This window comes from Hemiscyllium ocellatum, chromosome 2, assembly GCF_020745735.1.
Source record: "Hemiscyllium ocellatum isolate sHemOce1 chromosome 2, sHemOce1.pat.X.cur, whole genome shotgun sequence".
NCBI classification, from domain to species: domain Eukaryota; kingdom Metazoa; phylum Chordata; class Chondrichthyes; order Orectolobiformes; family Hemiscylliidae; genus Hemiscyllium; species Hemiscyllium ocellatum.
Genome location: NC_083402.1, coordinates 90,479,668 through 90,493,861, shown reverse-complemented (window position 1 = coordinate 90,493,861; position 14,194 = coordinate 90,479,668). Strand labels below are relative to the sequence as shown.

The 14,194-nt window shown below is 42.8% G+C and overlaps 1 protein-coding gene across 6 annotated transcripts in view; it reads right to left on the bottom strand.

The window, feature by feature from the left end:
- Positions 1–14,194, bottom strand: part of dapk1 (death-associated protein kinase 1) — a 253,471-nt gene that overhangs the window by 86,795 nt on the left and 152,482 nt on the right. For all 6 annotated transcript variants that reach the window (XM_060838328.1, XM_060838343.1, XM_060838320.1 and 3 more), the window contains 3 exons: positions 10,181–10,279; positions 9,794–9,892; positions 2,666–2,764 (listed from right to left, as the gene is read on the bottom strand). In XM_060838328.1, coding sequence (XP_060694311.1) covers positions 2,666–2,764; positions 9,794–9,892; positions 10,181–10,279 — 297 coding nt within the window. The remainder of the gene's footprint in view (positions 1–2,665; positions 2,765–9,793; positions 9,893–10,180; positions 10,280–14,194) is intronic.

Below are 14,194 nucleotides of genomic sequence, written 5' to 3'. Positions count from 1 at the left end.
TGATCAGAAGAGGAGGCAAAATTGGTTTATATTTTGACCATTAGTTTTATTCCAGTCCGATTCCACAGTCATCATAATCCTGAATTAAAAATCGAAAAAACTGTGGATGCTGTAAATCAGAACCAATAACAGAAGTTACTGAAAAAGTTCAGCAGACCTGGCAACATCTGTGAAGAGAAATCAGAGTTTTGAGTCCGATGACCCTTCTTCAGTTCAGATGGTAGCTAGGAAAATGTTGGTTTTCTGCAGAAGATAGGATGGGGGGCCGGGCAGTAAGGAGTAAATGATAGTTGGTGTTAACACCCAAACAGAGAAGAGTAGTTGGACAGACAAAGGAGTATGTAACGATCTGGCTAGGAGGACGATTTGATGTTAATAGAGACTAAGTGGATAACAATAGATAATGCGCAATAGAGATAACAAGGTCTGGTGTTTGGGGTAGGAGGCTTGGACATGGAAGAGTCTAGGCCCTAAAATTATTGAACTCAATATTGAGTCCAGAGGGCTGCAGAGTCCCCATGCAGAAAATGAGGTGTTGTTCTTCCAGCTTGCGTAAAGCTTTGCTTGAAAGCTGCGTCAAGCCTGAGATAGAGATGTTGGCCAGGGAACAGGATGGTGTGTTAAAGTGGCAGGCTACTGGAATCTCAGGGTCAATTTTTACAGGCAGAATGTAGGTATTCTGTGAAGCAGTCACCCAGTCTATGCTTCGTTTTCCCAATGTAGAGGAAACCACATGTTAAACAATGAATGCAATAGACTAAATTGTGAGAAGTGCAGGTAAAGTGCTTCACCTGGACCGTATGTTTGGGCCCTTGGATACCGAGGAGGGAGGAGGTAAATGGGCAGGTGTTACACCTTTGGCAGTTGCAGGGAATGGTGCCGCAGGGAGTTGTTGGGAATGAAGGAACAATGGACTAGGGTGCCCCAGAGGGAAGTGTCTCTGCGGTAGGTGGACAAGGGAGGGGAGGGGAATACGTGTCCAGTGGAAGCAATGCGCTGGAGGTGGCGGATCTTCTGGACGTTGTTGCTGGTGGGATGGTAGGTAAGGACAAGGGGAATCCTATTGCTGTCATGGGAGGGAGGAGAAGGGGTGACGGTGAAGTGTGGAGATGGGTTGGACCCGGTTCAAGACCCTGTCAACAATGGTGCTGGGGATTCCTTGGTTGATGAACAAGGTGGACAGTTCAGAGGCTCCCTTGTCAAAGTTGGCCTTATTGGAACATATGTGACAGAGACTGAAGAACTGGGAGAATGGAATAGAGTCTTTACAGGAAGCAGGTTGTGAGAATGTATAATTCCAAGTAGCTGTGGGAGGTGGTGGATTTATAATGGATATTAGTGGCCAATCAATCCCCAGCAATGAAAATAGAGATGTTGAGGAAGTTTTTTTTTGGGGAGTGGGGTGGGGAGAGAAAGAGGGGGAGGAGGAGTCAGAGACAGATCAGGTGAAAGTGAGGGCAGGATGGAAATTGACAGCGAAATCGATGTATGTTTCCAATCCACACAAGAGAGGGAAGCAGCACCAATATATTGGAGAAAGAGTTGTAGCTGGAGTCCGGAAAGGACTGAAACGAAGAATGTCCCACCTACCCTGCATAGAGACAGGCATAACTGGGGCCTGTGCAGGTACCCATGGTCTGACCTGAAGAAAATGACATGAGTTAAGAGATATTGTTGAGTGTGAGGAAAAGCTCAGCCAAGAGGAGGAGGGTGGTGGTGGGCGGGGACGGTTCAGGCCTTTGTTGCAGGAAGAAAGCGGAGACCGCTGGGACCATCCTGGTGGAGGATGGATGCATAAAGGGACTGCACTTCCATGGTAAAGAGGTAACGATTGGAGCCTCCAAACTGAAAATTCCAAAACTAGTGTAAAGCATCAGAGGATTCGTGGATCTACATGGGCAGGGACTGGACCAGGGGAGAAAAGACAGAGTCAAGGTAGGATCAGAGTTAATGTTTCAGGTCCGATGATCCTTCATCAGAACTGACGGTAGCTTGGAAATTTTTGGTTGATATGCAGACGATAGGATGGGGGTAAGGAGTAAATGATAGGTGGGGAAAGAGCCAAAGAGAGGGAAGAGTAGTTGGACAGACAAAGGCATGGATAATGATCAGGCCAACATCTCTGTCTCAGGCCTGCTGCACTGTTCCAGCGAAGCTCAGCATAAGCTGGAAAAACAACGCCTCATTTTCTGTTTGCAGACCCTGCAGCCTTCCAGGCTCAATATCGAACTCAATAATTTTAGGGCTTTAACTCTTCCATGTCTTAACCCCCTACCCTACGCATCAGGCCTTGTTATCACAGTCTGCCATTACATACTACTTATCGTTAGCCACTAACTGTCTCCATTAACCCTCTTAACCGGATCGTTACTTACTCCTTTGTCTGTCCAACTGCACTTCTCTTTCTTTGGGTTCTAACCCCCACCTATCATTTACTCCTTACCCCTTCCCCCACTCCATCTTCTGCATATAAACTGAGATGCTCTGAGTTACCATCTGTTCTGAGGAAAGGTCACCAAGTTAATGCTGCTTTCTCTTCACAGATTCTGCCAGATTTGCTGAGCCTTTCCATAATCGTGGATTAGCTGGTTATGTACAAATGCTACTACGACAGATGACCAACGATACACAAATTTTGAAGCCGATCAAATTTTACAAGTCTTACCCTGTCTTGGAGATTTGGATTAACACCAACATTGCAGAGGTATTGTACAACTTCCACATTCCCGTAGCGGGCTGCTACATGGAGGGCAGTTTCACCAGACTGCAGTAAAATATGAACAAAACTAACATTTCAAAAAACAGGTTGAAATTGAAATGCATGATACTATTTGGAGTTATTTGGCTTCCCTTAATAAAGCACTCATTTCACAGAGGTATTTATAGTCAGCTTTTCTGAACACAAAATATTGAAAATTCTACAATACTTAACTATTTAAAACACTAAAGCAGATATAGAATATCTTTGGACAATAATAATATAATAACAATCTGTAAGTTCTTATTAAATGTAGAATATAAGAAAAAACATATCAAAACAAAGACCAGAAAGAAACGTAAATCATAGGAGTGAGGGTTTCAAGGAGGGGAAAACGGTGGCAGACTGAGCAGCAGCAGCAGCAAATGGAAATGCTCAATGGATCCATGAAAAAGATTTTGTAGATACCAGTGGAATTAGATCACCATCTTCAGAAAGTATATTTAAGGCCTTAGAGAGAATGGAGAGGAAAATCACACAAATGGAGGGTGAATACAGAAAGTTAGGCAGGAATTTAAAAAGGGAAGTCCTTGAGGGTAGTAATATCTGGATTACTCCCGGTGCTACGAGATAGTGAGGGTAGGAATAGGAGAATAGAACAGATGAATGCATGGCTGAGGAGCTAGTGTGTGGGAGAAGGATTCATAGTTTTGGATTATTGAAATCTCTTCTGGGGTAGAAGTGACCTGTACAAGGAAGATGGATTGCACCTAAATTGGAAGGGGAGTAATACACTGGCAGGGAGATTAGCTCGAGTTGCTCTGGAGGATTTAAAATAGTAAGGAGGGGGAGTGCGACCCAGGGAGATATTGAAGAAAGTGATCAATCTGAGACTGGTACAGTTGAGAAAAGATGCGAGACCAACAGTCAGGGCAGACAGGAACAAAGCAGAGAACAAGGTAGGACTGATAAACTGCATTTATTTCAACGCAAGAGGCCTAACAGGGAAGGCAGATGAACTAAGGGCATGGTTAGGAACGTGGGATTGGGATATCATAGCAATTACAGAGACGTGGCTCAGGGACGGACAGGACTGGCAGCTTAATGTTCCAGGATATAAATGCTACAGGAAGGACAGAAAGGGAGGCAAGAGAGGAGGGGGAATGGCATTTTTGATAAGGGATAGCATTACAGCTGTGCTGAGGGAGGATATTCCTGGAAGTACATCCAGGGAAGATATTCTTGTGGAATTGAGAAATAAGAAAGGGTACATCACGTAATTGGGATCATATTATAGAACCCCTAATAGTCAATGGGAAATTGAGAAACAAATTTGGAAGGGGATTTCAGTTATGTAAGAATAATAGGGCGGTTATGGTAGGGGATTTTAACTTTCCATTCAAAGACTGGGATTGCCATAGTGTTAAGGGTTTAAATGGAGAGGAATTTGTTAACTGTTACAAGAACACTTTGAGTCAGTATGTGGTTATACCTACTAGAGAAGGTGCAAAACTTGACTTTCTCTTGGGAAATAAGGCAGGGCGGGTGACTGAGATGTCACTGGGAAAGCACTTTGGGGCCAGCGACCATAATTCCATTAATTTTAAAATAGCAATGGAAAAGGATAGACCAGATCTAACAGTTGAAGTTCTAAATTGGAGAAAGGTTTATTTTGACGGTATTAGGCAAGAACTTTCAAAAGCTAACTGGGGCAGATGTTCGCAGGTAAAGGGACGGCTAGAAAATAGGAAGCCTGCAGAAATGAGATAACGAGAATCCAGAGACAGTATATTCTGTTAGGGTGAAAGGAAAGGCTGGTAGGTGTAAGGAATGCAGGATGAGTAGAGAAATTGAGGGTTTGATTAAGAAAAAGTAGGAAGCATATGTCAGGTATAGACAGGATAGATCAAGTGAATCTAGATTACCTACAGTGTGGAAATAGGCCCTTTGGCCCAACAAGTCCACACCGACCCTCCAAAGAGCAACCCATCCAGACCCATTCCCCTACACCTAACACTATGGGCAATTTAGCATGGCTAATTCACCTAACCTGCACATTTTTGGACTGTGGGAGGAAACCGGAGTACCCAGAGGAAACCCATGCAGACACGGGGAGAATGTGCAAATTCCACAAAGACAGTTGCCTGAGGCGGGAATTGAACCTGGGTCTCTGGCACTGTGAGGCAGTAGTGTTAACCACTGTGTCACCGATCCGCCTGTAGAAGAGTATTCTTAGAAGAGTATAAGGCAGTAGGAGTATACTTAAGCAGGACATCAGTCGGGCAAGAAAGGGGACATGAGAGAGAGCTTTGGCAAATAGGGCTAAGGAGAATCAAAGGGTTTTTACAAATACATTAAGGACAAAAGGGTAACTCGGAAGATCAGCAAAGCAGCCTTTGTGTGGAGGTGCAGTATTTTGCATCAGTGTTTACTACGCAGAAAGACATGGAAGGTACAGAATGTAAGGAAATAGATGGTGACATCTTGAAAAATGTCCATACAACAGAGGAGTAAGTGCTGGATGTGTTGAAATGCATAAAGGTGGATAAATCCCCAGGACCTGATCAGGTGTACCCTAGAACTCTGTGGGAAGCTAGAGATGTGATTGCTGGGCCCCTTGCTGAGATATTTGTATCATCGATAGTCACAGGTGAGGTGCTTGAAGACTGGAGGTTGGCTAACATGGTAGCATTATTTAAGAAAGGTGGTAAGGACAAGCCAGGGGACTATAGACCCGTGAGCCTGACGTCGGTGGTGGGCAACTTGGAGGGAACCTGAGGGATAAGATTTACACATATTTAGAAAGGCATGGACTGATTAGGGATGGTCAGCATGGCTTTGTGCGTGGGAAGTCATATCCCTCGAACTTGGTTGAGTGTTTTGAAAAAGTAACAAAGAGGATTGATGAGCGCAGAGCGGTGGACGTGATGTATATGGACTTCAGTAAGGCGTTTGACAAGTTTCCCCATGGGAGACTGGTCAGCAAGGTTAAATCTCATGGAATACAGGGAGAACTAGCCATTTGGATACAGAACTGGCTTGAAGGTCGAAGACAGATGGTGGCGGTGGAGGGTTATTTTGCCAGACCGGAAGCCTGTGACCAGTGGTGTGTTACAAGGATCAGTGCTGGGTCCTCTACTTTTCTTCATTTATAAAAATGATTTGGATATGAAAATAGGAGGCATACAGAGGAACGTCGATTATCCGAACTAGATGAGCGGGCAGTATTTCGTTCGGATAATTGATCATTCGGATAAGTAACTTAATGCCTCTCCTCTGGGATTGTGAAGTTTCCTTTTTCCTTGCTTTACCTGCCTCGCTCTCTCTCTGTTTCAAGACTTGTTTATGAGTGGACACACACTTGTGTGTAAGGGACCCGATTAGATGATGATTGCATTCCCTACAGTGTGGAAACAGGATCTTCGGCCCAAAAGTCCACACCAACCTTCCGAAGAGTAACACCCAGACTCATTTCCCTCTGACTAATGCACCCAACCCTATGGGCAATTTAGCATTGCCAATTCACCTGACCTGCACATCTTTGGACTGTGGAAGGAACTGGAGCACCCGGAGGAAACCCACGCGGACATGGGAGAATGTGCAAACTCCACACAGATAGTCGCTCAAGGGTTGAATCGAACCCAAGTCCCTGATGCTGTGAGGCAGTAGCTCTGAGCACTGAGCCACCTTGCTGACCGGCAGCATTGCTGAGACCTCCCACCTACTCCCCTGGCCGCCCCAATGGGAGTGACACAGCGAGCATTTGCTAAGTATGCTCCCCATTCACAAGACTAGGCAGCAGCACATCCCGCGGGATGCTCCCCCACCACCCCCCTCCCCAAATCAACTGCAACTTTTTCACAAGTTCCACCTTTGCACTTTAAAGGACAATGTTGGAGAGATTATTTGTGGAAGAGGGGTTTAGGGTACACCCCTGTGTAGAACTCCAGGAGAGAAAGAAAGAGAGAGAGAGAGAGACACAGACAGAGAGAGCGAGAGACAGTAAAAGAGAGAGTAAAAGAGAGAGTAAAAGAGAGAGTAAAAGAGAGAGTAAAAGAGAGAGTAAAAGAGAGAGTAAAAGAGAGAGTAAAAGAGAGAGTAAAAGAGAGAGCAAAAGAGAGAGTAAAAGAGAGAGAGAGAGAGAAAGCAGTGAGTCACTTGGAGACGGTGCCTGGGCTCCCATCAACGTCCAGGACTGTTCTCAGCAGCATTGTCAGTAAGCCAAATTCACTTTTAATCATTGTAAACAAAAGACGTCATCAGTGTTGGAAACACCTCTTTATGTAATGTTTTTATCGGCACTTTGGGATCTTCTTCGGATAATCTGAAATTCAGATAATTGATATGCGGCTAATTGAAATTCCTCTGTAGTTAGTAAGTTTGCAGATGACATTAAGTTGGAGGTGTAGTGGACAGCGAAGAAGGTTACCTCAGATTACAACAGGATCTTGATCAGATGGGCCATTGGGCTGAGGAGTGGCAGATGGAGTTTACTTTAGATAAATGCGAGGTGCTGCATTTTGGGAAAGCAAATCAGAGCAGGACTTATACACTTAATGGTGAGGACCTCGGCAGTGTTGCTAAACAAAGACACCTTGGAGTGCAGGTTCATAACTCCTTGACAGTGGAGTCACAGGTAGATAGATTAGTAAAGAAGGCTTTTGATATGCTTTCCTTTATTGGTCAGAGTATTGAGTATAGGAGTTGGAGGTCATGTTGCAGTTGTACAGGACGCTGTTGGAATATTGTGTGCAATTCTGGTCTCCTTCCTATCGCAAGGATATTGTGAAACTTGAAAGGGTTCAGAAGAGATTTACAAAGATGTTGCCAGGGTTGCAGGATTTGAGCTACAGGGAAAGGCTGATTAGGTGTGGCTGTTTTCCCTGGAGCATCAATGGCTAAGGGGTGACCTCATAGAAGTTTATAAAATCACGAGGGACATGGATAGGATAAATAGACAAAGTCTTTCCCTCAGGGTGGGGGAGTCCAGAACTAGAGGGCATAGGTTTACGGTGAAAGGGGAAAGATAGAAAAGGGACCTCAGGGGCAACTTTTTCATGCAGAGGGTGATGCACATATGGAATGAGCTGCCAGAGGAAGTGGTTGAGGCTGATACTATTGCAACATTCAAAAGGCATCTGGATGGGTATATCAATAGGAAGGATTTACAGGAATATGAGCAAAGTACTGCCAATGAGACTAGATTAGGTTGGGATATCTGGTTGTCATGGACCAGTTGGACTGAAAGGTCTGTTTTCATGTTGTACCTTTCTATAACTCTAAAGGGAAATAAGATTTTAGTTATGGGGAGTGACTAGATGAACTAAGATTCTTATCCTTACCTTAATAAGAGATATAAATGAAGTGTTCAAAATTATGAGTAGTTTTGATATAGTGAACAAAAATATGCTTATATTGGCAGCTGAGTCAGTGACCAGAGAAGACAAACTTATCAGTAATAACTGATGAAAGGACCAGAAGTGACACTTGCCCTGCTCATAAAGCACTGATTTAAAGGATGATGGAAGCAAAATCTATAAATATTGTTTGATAGAAAATTGGACAAATAGTTGGTGAGGGGTTATCTACAAGGTGATGGGGATATAGAAGTATAGGACTTGAAAGGTACACTCATTGAACCCAAATGTTAAAACTGTCTTGGTGGCTGCCTTATTCAGATTCTAAGCAGAATGCAGAATATCTTTATCCATTAAGATCAATAATTTTCTATAACCACCCAAGCTCGATAAAAAGAAAATATTCCAAACCAATTACAATGAGGAACAATACGTACCACCTTCATATAATCCCTTAGTTGTAGAAAACATCCCAAGGCACTTTACTGAGACATTAGGAAAATAACTACAAAAGCAGATATTATTAGGGAAAGGTTATTAACTGTATGGTTAACAGCAAAGCATTAAGGAGAGACTTAGCAGTAGAAAATAGGAGGATTAATGAAGCAATTGTAGGCAACGTTAGAGCTTGGAACTGAGCACATAGTTATCAGTAATAGGGCATGGGAGGTGGTACATAAGAGGATGCCTCAGGAACAGATTGAATGAAGGGTGGTTTGGAAAGTCAGAAGTTTAATGAAACTGCAAAGAAATTTAAATAGACCAATGAGAAAATTTAAATTTAAGCTGCTGGGGATGTGAGTACTAATGTGCAGCTAGGATGGGGATGATGTGTAGTTAGGCTTGCTGTAAAGAATAAAGGAACAAAGTTTTGGATAAATTAGTTTTTATGGCAACTGGAGGATGAGTGACTTGCATGAGAAACACTGGAAAGACTGTATATGGAGATGACAAGTTCATGAACAAAGGTTACAGCAGTGACTGTGACTGAGGGAGTAACAAACTTGAGTGGTAAGATCTTTTCTGTTGAAGATGGAACAGGGTGAAAAATATCTTGAAGTAGAACAGAGCAATGATGTTAAGAAGAATCTGATTCATTCTAGGACAGTGACAGTGGATAGAAATGCAGTTGATGACAAGGCAGACACTGAAGTTAATGGCATAATAGCCATGGGCAGAAAAGGCTGCTGCAATGGCGCACAAGGTGGGGTCAGAATTCCCTAGGTCACCCTCTTCATCCTGCCAAACCTCAACCTGTCCCCAATTTTATATAGATCATGTGGGGCTCTTACATGGAGCATTCTCACTGCTGATGGGTGGAGTTCAGAGGGAGGGAAGAAACGTGGCAGGTCACTGTGCTCACGCTTTGAGTGGAAAGGACCCCCTTAAGCACTACGGTCTGCCCCCTGCCCATGCTTTTCCTTTAGTTAAAACTTTACTCACAACTATCTATAAAAAGTATTTGTTACTCAAGAACAGCTATTCAAATCTGAGACTAAAATTGAGATGACAAAGTTGATAGATTTTCTGAAATTGCATCTTATATATTTTCTACTGAATTTTATGAATATACAGATAAGACAATAAATCTCATGTTTCTCACCATCAGTTCAAATAAAATATAACTCCACCAAAATACTGTCATTTTGAAATAACTAATTCAGGAACGTATTTAATAATGTTACGAAGGCATCAATTTTAATCTAGTACTATTGCATAAATTTTTTTCTTTGCTTACCTTATCCTGTACATTCAATGGACATTCTTTATGGTGCAAGAATTTTAATGTTTCAGTATGGCCGTGCCTTGCTGCCCAATAAAGTGCATTTGAACCAGACTAAAAAAAATGAGAATAATTTGTGAAGTGAACTTTATTGGTCTCTGTTAAAAACATCTGAATTCTCAACTAATTTATAAATGTTCATCAAAATATGAAACCATAACTGACAACCGATTTTGTATTCACTCTTGTAGGAACTTTAGGCAAATCATTTATATATCAAAAACCCATTTCTTTTTTTCCAGAATTAGGCTTTACTGGTAACTATAAACCTATGTAACATGTGTATACTGTCTATGATGGTTCAGTGACAATTACTACTTTGGGAGAAGTTCCAGTACAAACCTTGTCTTGCACATCAATCTTTGCTCCTTTCTGGATGAGCAAATCGAGAATCTGGATGTTCCCACAACCAGCTGCCACCATCAGGGGAGGTGTTCCATGCTGCAGAAAGATTAAACAAATTGTGAGAGACAATCTGAGAATGCAGTGGGCAATGATGATTTAAGTCCCTTATTTTCCTTTTTATTTGACTAAGCTGAATACCTACTGTAGTACGCTTACCTTCCAGATCGAGGTCAACTGCAGCCCCTGGACCATGTTCCAAATTTCAGCAAGTGCCTGCATTTCAAGGGAATTTAACTCATTGTTGATAACCTGAAGTCTGAGCTTCAAACACATCGGGGAGGGGCAAGTTACCTGCTCTCTTTGTTCCAGGAGACACCATTTAGTGCCAGGGATTTCAGATCTGCTCCATTGTCAGGAACAGAAGGTGGCTGTAATTGAGGCAGTGATAGGGATCTCAAAGTTAACATCTCTACAACTGTCCAACTGATCTGATGTCCCTGCAGCTTGAGTAGATAACATAAAAGATCACAATGAGGATGAGCAAACTGTCCCTATTGCATGGTGCAAGGGAGCATTTAAGTGGAAGATACAGAGTTGCAGCAGGGGACAGTATAATTGAAGAATATATGCTATTCTCTACAGCAGAGAGTCAAAGTCCAGGTGACTATATTGTCTCTCCAGTACCAGCATTCAGGAAACTGGCTCTGGGCTGGAGAGGAACTCCTGGTGGGAATGCTGGCGAGATTGGGGGGGCGGGATTCATTGGATACCAACGATACAGATGGGACTAAGAACGGATAGGGACTAAATTAAAAAGCAGTGCCATGGACCTGGAGCAAATTGGCAAAGAGTAACTGAAAACTCAGAGTTAACTAAATTACTCTGATTACAGATTAGTTAGAGTGCAAAAGGGGCGTGGTCTATCCTGTTTGCACTGAATCTCCAAATTGACATCATAATTTGGTTTCATCTTCCTATCTTTTCTACATAACCATTCACATTATTTCTATTGATAAAATCCTCTAACATCCCTCCTGTTCATCGAATGAACTTGCGCCACCACAATTCCAGGCAGTACATTTCATAACTTGAACCACTTGCTGTGAGAAAATGTTTCTTCTCAGATCATATAGAGATAAGGAAAAGAAGTCACTTTGATAAAAGTGGTTTGTAGTTCCTTCGTCTGCGGTTACACTGTAGGACAGAGTATAAATCATGAAATAATGGGTGCTTGTAAGAGTGGTACTATAATAGTTGAAGTTTTAGTGGGGGAACATTTTGGGAACAGCAATCATAATTCCATAACTTTCAAGATAAGTCTGGTCCTCGAGTGTAAGTGCTAAATTAGGGGAAGGCTAATTATAACAGTACAAGGCATGAGCTGGAAAAATTGGATTTAAGGTAGCTGTTGAAAGTAAATCCATATTGATCATGTGGGAAGCCTGTTGACCAGGATGTTTCTGCAAGGATGAAAGACAAAGGTGACAATATTTATGAACCTTGGATAATGAGAGATGAAAGCTGAGTTAAAAAGGAAAAGGAAGCATGCATAAGGTTAAGGAAACAGAAATCAAACAAGGCCCTTGAGGAGTACTAAGAAAGCAGAAAAGAATTTAAACAAGAAATTGGGAGGGGAAGAAGGGCCGTTAAGACAGCAATTCTTGGCCATGTAAACCTAGTGCAATTCCTTGCTACCAATATCACTACAACTGCATCATACTTCAGGCTCACAGAACACCAAACCATGACAGAAACAATGATTAACTTTTTATCTCTGGTTGGGCAAGGTAAAAAGAGCAATTTTAAAAATTCTGTCACTATTCCGATGGCTATCAGCGAATTCACAGAGCATGCTTGATGACCCTCGTATGGTTCAAAATAATGTCAAGTCCATGGAATTTGACTCCTATTGTGGCTGAGGTATACAGGGGCCTGCCTCTTCAACCTGCCCTATAGTAAAACCAACTTACATGCCTCAGTTGAAGAATTCAGAAGGCTACTTGGAGAAGAAGAATTGGTTAACTCTGCACTCTAAATAGATAAGAGGAGGAAACATGTTGATCTTGGTGACTCAGTATTATTGGCTCATTATGGAGACTAGTACAATGTTCACCTAGTAATTAATAAAACAAAATTAAGCCATTCTGCTGCTTATCTTTTCAATATGGACCAATATTTGAAACAAATGTTACATCACACGCTGAAACTATGGACTCATTTTATCTGAATGCTAAAGTTTACTGGTGTGTTACCTGCAAAGGAAAATAAAGTGAAATTCTTCTTGCTAACTCAAATGTGTTATCCGTCTCTATTTGCACTGGCAACTATCAGTATATCACAAACTTGCACGCCTCACATCCCTTCCACACGCTCTATGGCCAGCCATGCCATCTATTCATTTTTATGGCCTAAAGCCCAGGAGTTCACAAAACCATCCCCACGAAAATCAGAAATGGTGCACACTGTGACAGGATGTCAGTTTAGAGTCATAGAGATGTACAGCATGGAAACAGACCCTTTGGTCTAACCCGTCCACGCCAACCAGATATCCCAACCCAATCTAGTCCCACCTGCCAGCACCTGGCCCATATCCCTCCAAACCCTTCCTATTCATATACCAATCCAAATGCCTCTTAAATGTTGCAATTGTACCAGCCTCCACCACATCCTCTGGCAGCTCATTCCATACACATACCACCCTCTGCATGAAATAGTTGCCCCTTAGGTCTCTTTTATATCTTTCCCCTCTCACCCTAAACCTATGCCCTCTAGTTCTGGACTCTCCAACCCCAGGGAAAAGACTTTGTCTACTTATCCTATCCATGCCCCTTATAATTTTGTAAACCTCTAAGGTCACCCCTCAGCCTCCGACGCTCCAGGGAAAACAGCCCCAGCCTATTCAGCCTCTCCCTATAGTTCAAATCCTCCAACCCTGGCAACATCCTTGTAATCTTTTCTGAACCCTTTCAAGTTTCACAACATCTTTTCGATAGGAAGGAGACCAAAATTGCATGCAATATTCCAACAGTGGCCTAACCAATGTCTTGTACAGCCGCAACATGACCTCCCAACTCCTGTACTCAGTACTCTGACTAATAAAGGAAAGCATACCAAAGACCTTCTTCACTATCCTATCTAACTCTGACTCCACTTTCAAGGAGCTATGAGCCTGCACTCCAAGATATCTTTGGTCAGCAACACTCCCTAGGACCTTAGCAAAAGATTTGTTTTCTCAAAATGCAGCACCTCGCATTTATCTGAATTAAACTCCATCCGCCACTTCTCAGCCCATTGGCCCATCTGGTCCAGATCCTGTTGTAATCTGAGGTAACTCTCTTCGCTGTCCACTACACCTCCAATTTTGATGTAATCTGCAAACTTACTAACTGTACCTCTTATGCTCGCATCCAAAACATTTATGTAAATGACAAAAAGCAGTGGACCCAGCACCAATCCTTGTGGCACTCCACTGGTCACAGGCCTCCAGTTTGAAAAACAACCCTCCACCACCACCCTCTGTCTTCTACCTTTGAACCAGTTCTGTATCCAAATGGCTAGTTCTCCCTGTATTCCATGAGATCTAATCTTGCTAATCAGTCTCCCATGGGGAACCTTGTCGAACGTCTTACTGAAGTCCTCAATCTTCTTTGTTACTTCTTCAAAATACTCAATCAAGTTTGTGAGACATGAGTTCCCACGCACAAAGCCATGTTGACTATCCCTAATCAGTCCTTGCCTTTCCAAATACATGTACATCCTGACCCTCAGGATTCCCTCCAACAATTTGCCCACCACTGAGGTCAGGCTCACCGGTCTATAGTACCCTGGCTTGTCTTTACCGCCCTTCTTAAACAGTGGCACCACGTTAGCCAACCTCCAGTCTTCCGGCACCTCACCTGTGACTATCGATGATACAAATATCTCAGCAAGAGGCCCAGCAATCACTTCTTTAGCTTTCCAGAGTTCTCAGGTACACCTAATCAGGTCCTGGGGATTTATCCATCTTTAACA